Source organism: Heptranchias perlo, chromosome 32, assembly GCF_035084215.1.
Source record: "Heptranchias perlo isolate sHepPer1 chromosome 32, sHepPer1.hap1, whole genome shotgun sequence".
In the NCBI taxonomy this organism is placed as follows: domain Eukaryota; kingdom Metazoa; phylum Chordata; class Chondrichthyes; order Hexanchiformes; family Hexanchidae; genus Heptranchias; species Heptranchias perlo.
In genome coordinates this window covers 7,412,218-7,430,841 of record NC_090356.1, presented here as the reverse complement: position 1 = coordinate 7,430,841, position 18,624 = coordinate 7,412,218, and the positions used below count along the sequence as shown (strand labels likewise).

Here is an 18,624-nt window from a genome sequence, read left to right as displayed (position 1 = left end):
TTGAGATCAGATTTCATACAATTGGTCCCCTTAATCTACGGAGTCATGGATTTATGTATTATTAAGAGTCATCAATGTAACAGTCAATTAAATTCATAATAATTGATTGTGCTGTTATTAGTTAATAACAGAAAAGTTAAATGTAATGTCCTTGATGGCTTGGTGAATTAATGCTTGTCCATTATGCAATTGAGCCGTACCGACCAGGCAGAACCTAGCTTCAGTCAGCAGACTGTGGGGAATTAGTTGCTCTTAGCCGAAGCTGCAATTAGGTCCCCAATATTAGCTTCAAGGCCGGGTGAGCAGCTCGCAATCCTCTCCTGGTCATCATCCAATTATTCCTGCTGGAAAGGTTGGACATCAGGTAAAAACATTCAACTAGTCGTCTGACAGTCACTGCCTGAGGTGAGAAGGGAGGAAATTTCTTTTTTGGTGGGGGTGCGGGGGGGGGGGGGGGGGGGGGAGGGGAGGAACTAGCTGACTAGCCATTTCCAGGGGATTCCAAAACTAGGAGCCACAAATATAAGATAATCATTAATAAATCCAATAAAGTATTCAGGAGCAACATCTTTACCCAGAGAGCAGTTAGACTATGGAACTCGCCACCACATGGAGCAGTTGAAGCGAATAACATAGATGCATTTAAGGGGAAGCTAGATAAGAATGTGATGGAGACAGGAATAGAAGGATATGCCGATAGAGTGAGATGAAGTAGAATGGAAGGAGACTTGTGTGGAGCATTAACACCGGCACAGACCAGTTGGGCCGAATGGCCTGTTTCTGTGCTGTGAATTCTATTTAATTCTATGAAATAAAAAGCCTAAATTAAGGTTAGCATCAAAAATACTAATAACCTGCACCAACGTATTACAGTGCTGTTTCAAGTATGATTTAGAGCACAGATTATGAAATCTATTTGATTCATTCTTCACTTAATATTCACAGGTTGAGGCTTATGGATGTTATCTGTTGAAATGTGTGAGGCATTTGTTTCCTTCTAAGTGCATCTCAGAATTGGCCATCCACATTGTACAAATGTTGTAGCAGATAAACAGAACAGAATAGGCGATTGTCAGTTTGTTTTTAAAAAATTGAACAGAGAATATGTAAATGAGAAAACAAATCACATGAGTTCTTATTCATTGATTTTATATTGTCTGAGCAAATTAGACACTGTCACATCCCGGTGTTGAGCTGTGTGTTCGATAATGATCTGAAATGTTCATGGTTTAAGCAAGTATCAGGGGGAGAATTGCAATGTCCTTTGGCAGAGAAGCACATTCAGGAAAAGAGATTGCAGGGAAGTCAAAGGCATTAAAAGGATTACTCTCATCAGCCCTGGTGGTTTAAGTTCATGTCCAGCTCAGTTTATTGATAATAGAAAAGTGGTGGAAACCCTTCACAATGCACTTTTGTAAAGGATAACCAGGGTTGCCAATCATTCCTAGAGTGAAAGTTTATTCAGTGAAGGGAGTTCCAGTGCTGAATGTCCAACTATCACAGAATATTTACCGAAGGCTTCACCTATGTTTTGTCCAATGTCCAGTGTCAACATGGCAGTGGTAGCATTTTCTCCGCTTAGTCAGAAGGTTGTGGATTCAAGCTCCAGTCCAAGACTTGAGCACTTAACCGAAGTTGACACTTCAGTGCGGTGCTGAGGGAGTGCTGTATTGTCAGAGATGCTGTCTTTTGGATGATGTTAAACGGAGGCCTCTCCTGCCTGATCAGGTGCACATAAAATATCCCATAACACAATTTGAAGAAGGGCAGGGGAGTTCTCCCGGTGTCCTGGCCAACATTTATCCATCAACCAGCATCACCAAAACAGATTAACTGGTCATTTATCTCATTGTTGTTTGTGGTGCTTTCCTGTGTGAAAATTGGCTGCCACGTTTGCTCACATAGCAACAGTGACTGCATTTCAAAAATCATTTCATTGGCTTTGGGTCGTCCTGAGGAGATAAAAGTTGCAGTATAAACATAAGATCTTTTTTCTTTCTTTGCATAACGTTTCTAGAGATTTAAAAATGTTGACATCCTGGCTGCATTGAGAAGCTGGCATTGAGTAGTATTTCTGATGGCTTGAAATGGATAAAGCTGCTCTCCTGCAATCCTGGGCTGGATACAAAAAAGTCTGATAGGCAATCCTTCTCCCTCTCGCGGCCCCATTCTATTTACTCATCTTCATCAGTGGTTTGGTTGATGTCATAAAATTTAATACCTACTTTGTTGACAATGTCACCATCTGACTAGCTCCCCACATGAAAGAGAAACTAAATCACCAGAGGCAGATATTGACAGCATGGAAGAGTGGGCAGTCAAATGATGTGTTATGTGGGCTGCTGAGGAGACCACGTCAATAGCTGTTGAGTGAATTGATTGTGAGGGTGCTGCACCCACTAGGCTGCCTGCCTCTCTTCAGTCACAAACATTCAGCTTCTAAAATACATTCAGCTTCTAAAGTACATTCAGACAAACAAGTGGTGAGGATCACTGGAAAAGCTGGTGAAAAAGAAATATCAGCCTTGCTCATTGTCAACTTCAGTGTCCCAAAAAGCCTGTCGAGTGATGAAATAAGGTAGTCATATCTGTCCTCTCATTGCCAGAATAGCAGTCCACAGACACCTCACACAGCCTCTTGTAGCACTAAGGAGGTGAAAGATCCATACACCAACTCAATGCTGCCTCATTTAGCGTCAAGAGGTGAGTAAGCCACACACTTGCTGTAGATGCCAAGTTTGCTGATTTTTAAAATATGTTTACACAACTACACAGTTAGTAGTAGAGCAAGCAAGTCCATCCTGACATTGTCGGGTGTTAAGTGCGTGGTTTTAGTCAAGTGTAGATTGTAGAGTCAGATGTGGGGTATGTTAGTGTATCCTGTTTTGTGATCGGGTGTGGGGTATGTTAGTGTATCCTGTTTTGTGATCGGGTGTGGGGTATGTTAGTGTATCCTGTTTTGGGATCGGGTGTGGGGTATGTTAGTGTATCCTGTTTTGTGATCGGGTGTGGGGTATGTTAGTGTATCCTGTTTTGGGATCGGGTGTGGGGTATGTTAGTGTATCCTGTTTTGGGATCGGGTGTGGGGTGTGTTAGTTTATCCTGTTTTGGGATCGGGTGTAGGATGTGTTAGTGTATCCTGTTTTGGGATCGGGCGTGGGGTATGTTAGTGTATCCTGTTTTGTGATCGGGCGTGGGGTGTGTTCGTGTATCCTGTTTTGGGATCGGGTGTGGGGTGTGTTCGTGTATCCTGTTTTGGGATCGGGTGTGGGGTGTGTTAGTGTATCCTGTTTTGTGATCGGGTGTGGGATGTGTTAGTGTATCCTGTTTTGTGATCGGGTGTGGGGTGTGTTCGTGTATCCTGTTTTGGGATCAGGTGTGGGGTGTGTTAGTGTATCCTGTTTTGTGATCGGGTGTGGGATGTGTTAGTGTATCCTGTTTTGGGATCGGGTGTGGGATGTGTTAGTTTATCCTGTTTTGGGATCGGGTGTGGGATGTGTTAGTTTATCCTGTTTTGGGATCGGGTGTGGGATGTGTTAGTTTATCCTGTTTTGGGATTGGGTGTGGGGTATGTTAGTGTATCCTGTTTTGGGATCGGGTGTGGGGTGTGTTAGTGTATCCTGTTTTGTGATCGGGTGTGGGATGTGTTAGTGTATCCTGTTTTGTGATCGGGCGTGGGGTGTGTTCGTGTATCCTGTTTTGGGATCAGGTGTGGGGTGTGTTAGTGTATCCTGTTTTGTGATCGGGTGTGGGATGTGTTAGTGTATCCTGTTTTGGGATCGGGTGTGGGATGTGTTAGTTTATCCTGTTTTGGGATTGGGTGTGGGATGTGTTAGTGTATCCTGTTTTGGGATTGGGTGTGGGATGTGTTAGTGTATCCTGTTTTGTGATCGGGTGTGGGATGTGTTAGTTTATCCTGTTTTGGGATTGGGTGTGGGATGTGTTAGTGTATCCTGTTTTGGGATTGGGTGTGGGATGTGTTAGTGTATCCTGTTTTGGGATCGGGTGTGGGATGTGTTAGTTTATCCTGTTTTGGGATTGGGTGTGGGATGTGTTAGTGTATCCTGTTTTGTGATCGGGTGTGGGATGTGTTAGTGTATCCTGTTTTGGGATCGGGTGTGGGATGTGTTAGTTTATCCTGTTTTGGGATTGGGTGTGGGGTGTGTTAGTGTATCCTGTTTTGTGATCGGGTGTGGGATGTGTTAGTGTATCCTGTTTTGGGATCGGGTGTGGGATGTGTTAGTTTATCCTGTTTTGGGATTGGGTGTGGGGTGTGTTAGTGTATCCTGTTTTGGGATCGGGTGTGGGATGTGTTAGTTTATCCTGTTTTGGGATTGGGTGTGGGGTGTGTTCGTGTATCCTGTTTTGGGATCGGGTGTGGGATGTGTTAGTTTATCCTGTTTTGGGATTGGGTGTGGGGTGTGTTAGTGTATCCTGTTTTGGGATCGGGTGTGGGATGTGTTAGTTTATCCTGTTTTGGGATTGGGTGTGGGGTGTGTTCGTGTATCCTGTTTTGGGATCGGGTGTGGGATGTGTTAGTTTATCCTGTTTTGGGATTGGGTGTGGGGTGTGTTAGTGTATCCTGTTTTGGGATTGGGTGTGGTGTTAATTGTATCCATGTGATTTATATCAATTAGTGTTAATTGTATTCAGGTGGTGGTATCAATTGGGGTATCTTGTATCCATTTATTACATGGTATGTAATGGGATCTGGGGGAATAAAGGCTTGGAAGCAACTGAAGATATGCTCCAGTATTCTATCCTTTACCACCTGGCTTTCCAGTTATAACATGTGGGATGTGTTGGTGTATCCTGTTTTGGGATCGGGTGTGTGATGTGTTGGTGTATCCTGTTTTGGAGATGGATGTGGGGTGTGTCAGTGGAGTCTGTTCTAGAGTCAGGTGTCCTGTACCCTGTTTTAGAATCTGATTTTTGGGTGTGTTGGTGTATCCTCTTCTGTGGTCAGGTAATGGGTGTGACAGTGCACCCTGTTTTGGAGTCCAGTGTAAGGTGTGTCAGTGAATCCACATCTAGAGTCGGGAGTTGGTTGTACAGATGTATCCTGTTTTATGGGGTCTGTCAGTGTATCCTGTTTTAGTATGGGGTAACTCAGTGCGTCCTGTTTTGGAGTCGGCCGTGGGGAATGTCGGTGCGGCCTGTTTCGGTGCGCGGTGCGGCCTGTTTCGGTGCGCGGTGCGCCCTGTTTCGGTGCGCGGTGCGGCCTGTTTCGGTGCGCGGTGCGCCCTGTTTCGGTGCGCGGTGCGCCCTGTTTCCGAGTATGCTTTGCAGAGTTCCTCATTGAGCCTGTCAGTTAACAGCAACAATTGACCCTTAAAAATCTATTTTGAAGGTGCACTTCTTAGTTTTCCCTGTTGAAGGTCCCGGGTCCTGCTGAATTTAGCGAATGTGTGAGCAGCTTTGAAGTGTTGACTATAAACTAGATAAAAGTGAAAATATGAAGCAGAAAATAGTTTCTAACTGGTTAGATGAAAACATGTTGCCATGCAACACACAACCAGGAGCAATCACTTTATTGATTTTGTGTTGGCTGAGCAATATGAATATCATGGCAGGGATCTGTAGGTGCTATTTTTGTCCTGTGCAAATAATAACACGATATAAATAACATCTCTGATGCTATTTTGGGCCATGCGGAATGGTACTTGAGCGCAGTTACTCATGAAAAATTCATGATGCGCCACTCAGCCAAAGAGGATAAGGACAATTTCAGTCGCTCTACATGAATCATTGCAGCTGAAAGTGCTCGAAGCACAGAATCAGACTGGGCATTACCATCTTAACATGTAGAATTACACTCGTTCTCTCATCTTCCTGAGTTTTATTCAACACTACTTCATCATGTTGAATCTTTAAAAATGAGATCTTATTCCTTCCTCACAGAAAGACTCTTACCTCACTGGAATGTGCTCAAGTGAATGGGCTTCAGACTCTGTCATAAAAACTGAGGTGATCAGTGAGTTTTGGGCTTCTGTATCCATTGTCCTTCAGGTCCAAAGAGCAAGCAATGCACAGCCTTCTACATTCATCCCTCCTTAAGTAATTTTTATTTTAATAGAGAAACTTCGGTGAAGGTCTAAGGTCCAGAGTGCAGGATATCACCAAGTTTGAGAAGAGAACTTGAGGTAAATTGAGGAGAAATTAGATGCCTTCAAGCTTGGGTTTTGGAAACCTGAAGATCGTAGAAGGAAGGAAAGACTGAGGAAATTAGGAAGTTCCATAGTTTTGAAGGACTGGGAATGAATGAGATAGAATGGGAATCAGTGCAATGGTCTTGATTTCATTGACTTTAGGATGCAAAGAGAAGGAAGAGAGTGGACGAGGCATAATTGGAGCTTGGGAGGAACAAAAGAAAGGTCAAGAGACACAATGACCATAGCTAGCAGAGTGGTAAGCAAGCTGCTGACTGTTGCCTCAGATTCATCTTGGCTTAGTTGATATCCCTCTTGCTTCTTAAACAGAAGGTTGTAGATTCAAACTCCACTATGGACTTAAACACATAATCCATGTTGACACTTGAGTGCTGCATTATCTGTCGTTCAGATGAGACAATAAACCAAGGCCCCATCTGCCTGTGCAAGGCACTATTTGAAGATGAGCGGGGATTTCTCTCTCAATCATCACAAAAAGCAGATTATCCGATAATTAATGCATTCATTTGCTGTTGAGGGACTGTGCTGTGCTTAAATTGGCTGCCGCACTTGCCCACATAACAAGTAACTGCACTTCAAAAATGGTTGGGAACACTTGGACATCCTGAAAATGTGAAAGGTGCTATATAAATGCGAGTTTGTTCTTTGCCATTTAGCCAGAAGGCTGAGAGAATAAACTGCAGACTCCTTTACAGACTCCTCTTGCAGTGTATAGCCTCATTCAGCTGGGACAAGTAAAGAAGCAGATTTCCACATAATTGTAGCTTCAAATCCTTCGTATTTTATATGCTAACAAATGAATAAGAAAAGTTCTGAATTGCACATGTGTTTTCCATCCATCTTACGATACATCATGATAATGTAAGGGGGAAGCAGAGCAAAGTACAGGGTATTCACAGTTATGCGACAGTACTAGAATACTCTAGTTGAGGCAAATAGCATAGATGCATTTAAGGGGAAGCTTGACAAACACATGAGAGAGAAAGGAAAAGAAGGATATGCTGATAGGGTTAGATGAAGAGGGGTGGGAGGTGGCTTGTGTGGAGCATAAACACCGGCATAGACCGTTTGGCCCGATGATCTGTTTCTGTGCTGTACATTCTATGTAATTCTATGTAAAAGAGTATTCAAAACTGTTTCAGCATAAAACGAGATGCATTTGTAAATAGCTCCTGATTTTAGAAGTAAAAAACCTGGCTATTAGTTTCATCTTGCTACATTGACTCCCTGAACTGTTGAGAGTGGAGTTAGCTAATAATGTGTTGACATGTTCATTGTGATCTTGTTTTAGAGAGAGTTGAGTGCTTGTGTGTATGTCCATGCTTGAGTATTTTGTACTTTGTGTCCTATGAGGTATAATGATAAGATAGTTTGTACAAACTATTAATTGGTTTCGGTGCATATCTGATTCAGTCATGAATTATTTCCATTAAATTGTGGCTATTCCTCATATCTATTAAGATGTCCAGTTTGTGGTGTCCCTTTAAACAAGTCTAATGAAAGTGAGATGTGTCTGTTTCCCGATCAAGCTGTTTTCCCTGATGAGTGCACTAGCACCAGCTTGCTGAAGGGCCCCATCAGAATTGCTAATTGACGTGCTGTATAAGGACCATCTGTAGTTACAGCCCAGTTAGTGTCAAAAACCCATGTGATCAATGCCATTGCTAAGCTCTAGTTCAAAGGTTAGAAGGACACTAACTGCTAAGGGTAGGGTGTTTTCAGCTCTGGCGTTTGAGACCAGTCAGATTGTAGGAAATAGCAACCTAATTTGGCCGCTTCTAAAATGAAGCCGGTTTAATTAAGAGTGTTTATTTAGTATGTCTGCCAAAGGGAAATCAGTATTTTTGGCTTTAAGCCGGATGGTCGATTATTCTAAGGTCGATTTTAATTAGGGGCGGGCGAGAAACTCCTGCGAAGACTTCGGCCTGAAGCCTGGGCCATTTTGCCTCCGGCACTGTCTCCGACCTGAAAAACGGTGGATGTGGCGTCAGGGCTGGCTGACGGGAGCAGAACTTGAGACAGGAGCTAGAGGGTGGCGGGGATCCAAGGGAACCGTTCCAGGCATGAAGTTAGTGGTAGTAGGGGGGGATGGTAGGTAGGGAGAGGGAAGGCCGGGGCTGGGGACGCCCATGGACTTCTTGCAGGGTCAGGGGGAGCACTCCTGCTCCTCCTGACCAACAGAAAGGTAAATTTAAATACTTACCGTGGCCTTCACGCTGACTGCCGCCAGGTGCTGCCTTTGGGTTTGGCCCCACGTGGGCCTCCCGCGACTTTAAGTTACAGTCGGGCCGCGGCGCCAATGCTGTCATTGGTCTGCAACGTTCACATTTTTAACCAGGCCTCCGCCTGTGTTGGGCCAGTCTCCACGCTGCCCGAATCCCGGCAGTTAAAACGGCGGGGCGGGAACGCAGCAGCTTCCGCCCAGCCATCGTATTAACCCCCTGCCCGCACCGTCCACCACAGGACGGGCTGGGTTAAAATTGGGGCTTTTGTCTCATTGCAGAGCTCGAAATGCATTACACAGGAGACTTTGGGGCTGAGTGTTCAGTGAGGCAGAGAGCGAGCGTGAGACCAGAGTATGTGGATGCAAATTGTAGCCTTGAGCACACATATTAAGACTCATCTGCTGAGAAATGTGTATATTATAATAATTGCATTCTAGTAGGGGTCTATTTAATATGTTAAAGAAACTACTAAAAAAGCAATATAAAATAGCAGTCTGTTTCATATTACAATTTTTAACAGGATGTAAGAAATGATGTATTGCACAAGCTTGCTTGGCTCAGTCCTGAGGTGAATTGTGGCAGTGCCTATTTTACTTTTAATCTGTCAGTGTCATATGGAGGCCTTGCCGTATAATAGCTGTTAATGACACATCTGCACTCTTGAAATCCCCAAAGGGAGGGGGATTGGTGGAGTAAATATCACTCTGGTGATGCCCGCGGTGCTAAATTATTGTAACCGCTCCTTCATTTGCAGCCAGTACTTCTTTTCACTGCTGTGTACTCACAGTGGAAATGTAGACGGGGAGTGTGGCACAGGGAGGTTGATATTGTACAGCTCTCCTGAAACCAGCGTGGCAACATAAATGAGGCTCGTTGGATCGGCATCTAGAAAATAAAAAGGATGCGAATACCTGGTGAGAGACTAGGGCATACAGACCAGAAGGACCCAGGTTCGTTCTCTGGACCGTGCTGATTTAATTGATCTCATCTGTTGTAGCAATAGACATCCCACAATTGGTCTCAACGTCCCCAAGTCAAGGAAGGGAAAACTCGGCAGCGTCCCCGCTCCTGATCACGATCCAGTGATCTCTCGTGGAAAGTCCACATCAGGAAGACTGGATTGTGCTCACACTGTGACACCACACCGCTGTTGAATAGCTGTGGAGGCTCGTACAGGAAGAATGGTAACTTGGGTGAGGTAGTGGAGGATGCTTAGCAGCCAAGGCGCTGTAGCCCAACATGAATCAACACCTTTAGAAGAGAAGGGAAGGAAGAAAGGATCTGAATTTATCATCGCTCAGTGCAGCCATTGAAGATAACACAAGTGGCATAAGCAACTTGTCATCTATATAAATAGAACCTTGTTGCACAATTAGGAAAAGTCACTAGCTGCATTTTTCTCTTTCATATTAAACACAGGTGCCATGAGAAAAATAGATCAAATGTTTTATTTTTATGCTGGAGTGCAGCCAATTGCTCTGAAGTGTGTGCCCCATCTGCTGCAGCTCTTAAACACTTCATTGCTCCTTTTCAATCGCCTTTGTAGTTGAAAATCATGAAAATATGCAAAAGATAATTCAGCACAGAGCAAGCACTTCTCATTTCTATTGGTTTCCTCTCAGAAGCTGAGATCTTCTGCTACAGTGCCAGTGCCGGGTATATTTTGTTCCCTTAGTTAATGCCATCCTCCATGGCCTTACCCCTGACTCCACCCATCTCCAGGCTGGCCCATGGCCTCAGGTGTCCTATTCGATCCTGAGCTGAGTTTCAAATCCCTCCTATTCTCACCTAGACTGCTTATTTCTACCTCCAATATAGTGCACCTTTATTTCACCTCCACTGCCACTGAAAGCAATATCCGTGCTTCTCTTTCCTCCAGGTTTCGCTTCTTCCACAAGCTGTGTAAACTCCCAACTTGTTAAAAACTGGGCTGCTATTATTCTGTCCTCCACTCGCACATCACCCAGTCCTTCCCAACCTCCCTTGGCTCTCTATCCCCAACACATTGAAACTCCTTGTCCTCATTTACAAATCTCTCTCTGGCCTTTTCCCATCCTATCTCTGCTACTTCCTCACCCAACATCACAGCCCATACCCTTGGGTATTCCGACCTTGGCCTTCTGTGTATATCCCCCCTCCCTCTGTTTCACCATCAGCGCTGGAGCATTCAAACATTCAGGGCTCTAATCTGGAACTCTCTCCTCAAAACCTCTGCCTGGCTACCTCTCCTTCCACCTTCAAAATCCTCCTCGGAACCTATTTCTTCAACCATGCTTTTGGTCATCTCCCCTGACACTTTTGTTACTGCTCACCACCCATCCCTCCTCTGTGAAGCACCCTGGAATATTTACTGTGTTAAAGGCGCTATATAAATGCAAGTTCTTGCTAGTAAAAAAAAATCAGTGGACATTTTCCTCCGTTTACTCGTGTTAACTTTTTTATGCTAACATTAGTAAACAGGGACAAACATCCTTGCTATCGCTGGAAGCTTATGCTGATAGGTTTATAGTTTTGTTTGGTATAACTGTCCTTACAATAGCACAATGCCTGCTTTATACTTCAGAAATTATGGAATAAAAGAAATGTTAATGACTTATTTTCATGAGTATTAATGCAATTAATAATAGTTGGATAAGCAGCAGAATTTCCCTCTCATTTCACTGAGGAAGAAGAGAGTAAGCTGTGGGAAAAAAAAGACAGATGATTCTGTGAGTGGTGGATTCTAAGCTTTTGCTCTGATGTGTTTTTGATTTTTTTTTTAAACTTTTGATTGTGGATTTGCATTTTGAGCTTTTGGTGTGGATTTGAGTTTGAACTACAAGCAGAGCGGTCACTGTTCTCAGATAAAGCACTATGTCAATGCAAGTTCTTTCTCCCATTAATCATGTTGAAGGGGGGTCACTGTTTTCATGAAATAGTGCCTTGGAAAACCATTTTCATGTTTGTTACAAATACGAACCATGCTCTGTTATCTATGTGTGACGATAATGTAAATAGGTTCAGGAAGAGTTTCTCTGTTGGTATTTGTAAACAAACCAGAAGAAATCTTCATGAGTGATGTACAGTGCCATTGTACCCACTGATTAGAACAATTCTTCTCTCCCGTGTTGCCACGAATACTGTCCAAACACATCTTTACATCACTTGTACATGATATCACCATGGTGATAATGGTGGTTTGCTCTTCCTCCTCCCAAAACAAAACAGTTTACCAAACACTTTGTCATGAACACAGTGTCCTTTTATATGTTAACGACTTCTCTGATGCTGAATAAACCGAAAACATTACAAGAAGCCATACATTATCCCACTCATGGCACCGACCATATGTCACTTGTGACTTTGTTACTTACACGTTGGCAAGCCATCGATTCATCTGATATGAATCATGCTCATTACATATCCCGAATTTATCCTGCTCTTTTGTTATTGGTTATTAAACACAGATCTAGATATATTAGAATAATACGAAGCGATTGTGAAGAAAGGCTTCCAAAATTGAGCCATTATTCTGTGGAAAAAGGAAAATTATGGTTGTGGGGGGGATCATATAGAGGCTTTAAAACTTCTAAAAGGTTTGGAAATGGCAAATAATTAAAGATTGTTTCCAGTGGTTAGTGAATCATCACTATTATCTGAAGAATACAGGTGGAGGTTAGAGGCATTTTTTTTTCACGCACAGGTTTATTAGAACATGGAATGCTTCACGACGTGGCTATTGACCCAGACACTGTAACATCATTTAAAGGGGAATTCGACAAGTATTTGAAACTAAAGAATATAGAAAGGATATGGGGAAACAGGATTACAGCTAATAGCACCAGTTGGCGAGCTAGCATCAGCAAAGCACAATAGCCTGATTGGCCTCCTCCTATGCTGTAGTTTCTATAATTCTGTGAAATCTCATGCAGTAATTGTGTGGTTCAATCCATACTCTCACCCAGTTTTGTGACATATAATGATTGTTGCATAAATGTATAGAATACTTCATGAAGTATAATGTGTCATTTATCATGCTTTTACTGAAACACAGTGACTTGTGTGGAAATACCTGGGCAGGTGTACTGTCAGGATTCTACCTGAAGGTGTTTGAAAAACGTGACAGCTGCATGTAATTAATTTCTGGTAACATGCTCCTTGTTAATTAGGTGTGTTTTCTTTTTCCATAGCACCTCAAGCACGAAACGCTTGGAATAATTAGCTTTTCATTTCCAAGCATGTGAAATGCAGAAAATCCATCAGAATTGAGAGTGTGCTAACAAAATGGAAATGCAAGTAAAAATCTTGCATGGGATGATTCAAAATGTTTTTGCAATTCTCTTGAAGCTTTGCAGTTTGGAGCACTGGTGTAAACTATGCTACATGGGACTTTAAAAATATAAAAGGAGAGAAGCATTAAATAGAAAATGATGAGAAAAATATAGCACCTTTAACAGAGAAAAATGTCCCAATGCTGTTAACAGAGGCACAATCAGACAAAAATGCAGGCCAAGCCAAAGGCGGACATAGTAGGAGGGGTGACTAAAAGCTTGTTCAAAGAGATGGGTTTTAAGTAGGGAGTGAATTCCAGTGCATGAGATGTAGATGACTGGTGGTAAGGCCGCCAATAGCGGGGTGAAGAGAGAGAGGATGTGCAAGAGGCAAGAAGCGGAGAGTTCTGGAGGGGTTGTAGGTCTGAGGGAGATCACAGAGCTAAGGAGGGGCGAGGCCATGAAGGAATTTACACACGAGGATAAGTATTTTGAATTGGAGACATTGGGGGATAGGGGCCAATGTAGCTTAGCAGGACAGGGTGGTTGGTAAGTGGGGCTTGGTCGGGATAGGATACAGGCAGCATAGTTTTGGATGAGCTCAAGTTTATGGAGGGTGGAGGATATGAGGCTGTCCAGGAAATCATGGAATCGTGGAATCTGGAGATGACAAAAGCATGGATGAGAATTTCAGCAGCAGTTGGGCTGAGGCAGGGGCTGAGGTGGACGATGTTACGGAGGTGGATGTAGGTGGTCTTTGTGACGGAGAGGATATGGGGTCGAAAGCACAGCTCAGGATCAAATAGGATGCCAAGGTTGCAATCAGTCTGGTTCAGTCTGAGACAGTAGCATTAGAGGAGGATGCAATCGGTGGAATGGGTACGGAGTTTGTGGCAAGGGCAGAAGAACATGGTTTTGGTGTTCCCAAAGTTTAATTGCAGGAAATTGCGGCTCATCCAAGACCAGATGTTGGACAAGCAGTCTGACACCACAGAGGCAATGGGGGGGGTCGAGAAGTGTTGGAGAGATAGAGCTCAATGTCTCAGGATCCATGTGGAAGCTGACCCCATGCCTTCAGATGATGTCACCGAGGGACAGCATGTAGATGTGGAAGACGTAAGGGCCAAAGACAGGTCCTCGGGGCTCCGAGGTTATGGTGTGAGGCTGGGAAGAAAATACTCTGGCCACGATTTGATATGCAGGAGTGAAACCAAACGAGGGCAGTCCTACCGAATTGAACAATGGAGCAGAGGTGTTTGAGGATGATGGTGTGAGTTGACCATGTTAAAGGCTACAGAGAGATTTGAGAAGGGATAGTGCACCACAGTGACAGTCACAGGGGATGTTGTTTGTGAATTTGATTCGGGCATTTCGTTGCTGTGGCAGGGGTGGAATCCTTATTGTAGAGATTTGCGAGGCAACAACATATCCAAGGACTTTGGAGAGGAAAGGGAGGATGAAGATGGCTGGTGGTTTGCAAGGACAAAAGTGTCGGGGTTTTTTTTGAGGAGGGTGGTGATGACGGTGGATTTGAAAGGGAGCAGGACAGTACCTAAGGAAGGGAACCATTTACAATGTCAGCTAGCATGGGGGCTAGGGAGGGAAGTTGAGCTGCCAGCAGTTTAGTGGGTGGAGGGAGCAGGTGGTCTTATGGACAAGATGTGCTCGAAGAGGGCATCGTGGGAGTTAGGAGAGAAACTAGAGAAAAACGTATTCAGGGTCGGAGCAAGGGAGAGCCTGGGGGGAAATTTGGCTTTGGGCAGGGAGCAAGAGAATCAGTTGAACGGATGGTCTAAATTTTAGTGACAAAGAAGTTCATGAACTACACTTGTTGGAGATAAAGGGGAGAGGGACAGTGGTTAGTGAAGAAAAGAATCCGGGGGCAGTGTCCATGGACAGGGGTGGGTGGGGTTTTCATAAGACAGGATTAGGCCCAGTGGGTGCGCTGGGTGGGGAGGTCGATGAGGGAGGAGGTTGGGGCAATTAGTGTTGCTGCTCATAAAGAGGGAGCGACAAGTGCCTTAATGGGCCCTTCGGAGAATGCCGAGAGAGGGGCAGAGGGCAGCTGTGGGTTTATCCTAGAGAGATTCAAGCCTAGGATAATGGCAGGAGAGTCGGAAGGCAGAGAAGCAGGCTGTAGTATGCAATGAGAAAGGAGAAATAAAAGGTGGCACGACTGGGTAAATGTCATAGTTTTCAGCATTACAACCGTAATTCTAAACCAGAAACTGCTCTAGTGGTTCTTTGCTGTGCTGGTCATCAGCTATTAGACAGGTGCTAGCCTCAATTGTTTAACTCATGGCTCAGTGGATATCACTAATAATGTTTAATAGCTCTTTTTGTGCCTGCATCAATTGATTCTGTGATTGTGTGGTTAGTCTCTTGACCTTGGCACCAACTACACCTCCATTATGTTCAGTGACAAATACATGGTTGAGCAATGTTGGTGAAATGACACTCGAGATTCATTCCATTACGTTAGCAAAAAATGTGTAAAATGCAGTACACTTTGAATGGCATTGAGAGAGAATTGCAGCACAGGAGGCTATGTATCTATTTTACAGTCAGTTTCTAAAGCAATAAATTAGAGGGCTTACAAACCCACTCAATGCATTGTTAAAGTACCTTTCGCAATTTCTTTGCACTCTTACTGCCATTCTTTTGGTTATAAGTTCTTGCTACCCTTATGTTATTCGTTAAAGTTTAGCTTCCCCCAATTAGTGGGTACAAGCACTACCCAGTGTAGCGATGAGCCATGAGGACCAAGTATATGCTGAGTTAGCTAAGCTCAGCTGTGATGGCAACGGGGGTACTAAAGTTGGTCTCAGCGCCCTTGGGCTAGAAAGGGGAAAATTACATAAAATATATAGCACAGAAATAGGCCACTCAGCCCATCTGGTCTATGCTGGTGTTTATGGTCCACATGAGCCTCCTCCCTCCCTTTTTCATCTAACCCTGTCAGCATAACCTTATATTCCTTTCGTCCTCGTGTTTATCTAACTTCCCCTTTAAATGCATCTACGCTATTTGTCTCAACTACTGCTTGTGGTAGCGAGTTCCACTTTTTGGATAAAGAAGTTTCTACTTTTTATTTATGGCCCTAAGTTTTCATCTTCCCCCTCAAGTGGAAACATCTTCTCCACGTCTACCCCTTTCATAATCTTAAAGACCTCTATCAGGTCGCCCCTCAGCCTTCTCTTTAGAGAAAAGAGCCCCAGCCTGTTCAATCTTCTGGTGTCATCCTTGTAAATATTTTTTGCATCTCCAGTGCATCTATATCCATTTTAGAATATGGAGACCAAAACTGTGCACAGTGCTCTAAGTGTGGTCTAACCAAGGTTCCATACAAGTTTAACATAACTTCTCTGCTTTTCAATTCTACCCCTCTAGAAATGAACCCCAGTGCTTGCTTTGCTTTTTTTATGGCCTTATTAACCTGTGTCGCTACTTTTAATGATTTGTGTATCTGTACCCTGAGATCCCTTTGCTTCTCTACCCCATTTGGATTTGTTTTCCAAGGATTATGTGGCCTCCTTATTCTTCCTACCAAAATCAACCAGGGTTACCGCTTCTGGCAGCTAGCCAGTGACTTATGCTGGAAAGTGCATGTGTGTCAATATTGGGTAAGAACACGGCCAGGCTTGGCCGTGATGCTGCCCTGATGATACTCACTGTCTATTCTCACACATACCCACTTGGGCAAGGTACTAGAGGATGCCAAGCACCTATGGAACCGTACCCCAGTATAAGTCGTTACTTTCAGCATCAGAGTGGAGAACATTAGAGGGGCAAAAAAGAAACACGTTTAGTCTTTAGATAGTAAATTCTTCAAACCAGTACCAAACTCATTAAAACTGATGGAATTTGACTTTGGCTTGTGATCATAGACATGTTTCTCTGGTCAAAAGAGCAGGGAATAGGTCCTGAAGTGTGTCATGACCCTCATGGCAATGCCCCTATTTTCTAAGGCAACTACAGGTATATGCTATGTGGGATACAGTGAGTAAATGGAGTCCTGCTTTTCACCGGGTCCCTCTGCTATGTGACTTGGCTGGTACTAAAGTTATCCAGTGAGACATCCTGGATTCAATGCCCGTGTTTCTTGATTTCTTTGGTTTGGATAACATAACGGGCTGTAGAGTTTACTGTAGTCACCTTCGTCAGTGGCACCATGTACTTTGCAAGAGGTGAGGTAGCCATTGCTCCTTGTCTGTAATGTTCTTCATGAGGGCTTATGACACCAGCCTGGCAATTAACTGCCAAAACTCATCACGTTCGCACTGACAGATTCAACTGTCAGGCAGCATCATGCTCAAGCCTGCAACCTCCCAGACTGATCATCAGTAATAGGTCTACAGTAGGTTAGGATTGAGGGACAACCAGCTCGATTGAAGGACAAGAAATGTGGGTCAAGTAATACATGGGACTACCGAAACCTCATTATAATTAAACAATAACAGACGCACGAGAGTGAAGTAACTTGGAATTATAGGCAGAAATAGACTGCACCTCGAGTCTTTTTATCAAACTGGTGTCCTTACTTGCGACATATTGTTCAATCACAAACTAATTATTGCAATTGGATTATTTTTAAAGATAAATGATCAGTACAGCACTTTTTTTTCTTTGAAAAAACTTTTGATAGCTATAAATTCCAATAGGCCTGGGGCAGCATCATGCAATAGTGCCTCAATTAATCATGTCTGCTGTTGGATCAAAGTTGATAACATTCATCGTATGTTTTGATAGTATTGGTTGAAGGGTGAATGTTGGCCAAGACACTCTCAGCTTCTATTCATAAAGGCTCATGGAATCTCTCATTCCACCCAAACAATCAGTGGTGGCCTTGATTTAGCATCTCATCCAAAAGACAACAGCTCCAACAATGCAGCACTCCCTTGGTACTGCACTGAAGTTTCAGTTTAAATTAGATGCTCGAGTTGGCCTTGAACGCATAACCTTCTGGCTTAGAGGAGAGCGTGCCACCAAAAGAGCCAATCTGACACTGTGCCTAAGTTATAACAGTGGTTGCACTTTGAAGTGTGGCCAACTCATCAGTAAATACACACGCCGCTCTCCTGTGCTATTGCTCATTGTAAATCAAGTGATTTGCTGCTTTACAAAGTCAGTTATACTGTATGGTGGTGCTAATTGGGATTGTTTTCTGTCCCAAGGCTGTTTCTAAAAAAGTGTTGTGTTATTAGGCTCATCATCTATGCTAAAAGATGCTAACAACGCATAGCATATTTCTTAATTAAAGAAGAACAAGGCTACATTTGGATTGAATTTGATTGTCAATGCCTTCCTCGAGCCTGTTAAAACAGGTTTTACCATGTGCCACAGATCAAACAGTACACCTGAGCCCCCCCCCCTCCCATGCCTGACTAAAACACTCAATCAACTAATATCACCAATTCTTTTTTATTAATAGATTGAAATGGAAGATGAAAAGAGACGGTTTGACGAAGGAAGAAACAGATACTTGCATACCAAAGCCAAGAGGATGGCTCAAGCACAGAAGTGCCAATGACATCCGATCCATCAATAGCCCAAGGCAGTTAATGAGAACCAATTGACATTCAGCACTGTATTACTTGAAAAGTGTTTAAGTCTTTAATGTTAACCAAAGCACTATTGTGTATTATTTGAAATCTATACTGTATTCTATTTAAGGGAAACTATGCATTCCATTGAAGTATTTGTGTTTGCAGGTATTCTATTATTGAAAATGTATCCTTATAGGAATAAATGCTGCCAGGCTTTGGCTTATGACAAGACTTGGTGTTTATTTAATTGATTTCCTCCTATTTCTCTGACAATTTTTTCCATTCCCCTCACCTTCTGAAAATATGCCTTCCGGCTGGGATAGAGGGGCCGGCATGAAGTGGGCACAGGGAATCATCCCTGTGCCGGGACAAATGAGCTTGAGGCCTGGTCGATACCATGCCTCGGGCCTCGTTTTAATAAGACCGGCGAGCA

The 18,624-nt window shown here is 43.5% G+C and overlaps 1 protein-coding gene across 4 annotated transcripts in view; it reads left to right on the top strand.

The window, feature by feature from the left end:
- Window positions 1-18,422, top strand: part of acot7 (acyl-CoA thioesterase 7) — a 189,537-nt gene extending 171,115 nt beyond the window's left edge. For all 4 annotated transcript variants that reach the window (XM_067970274.1, XM_067970278.1, XM_067970275.1 and 1 more), the window contains one exon: window positions 18,077-18,422. In XM_067970274.1, coding sequence (XP_067826375.1) covers window positions 18,077-18,175 — 99 coding nt within the window. In that variant the 3' untranslated portion in view covers window positions 18,176-18,422. The remainder of the gene's footprint in view (window positions 1-18,076) is intronic.
- Window positions 18,423-18,624: the final 202 nt, after the last annotated feature.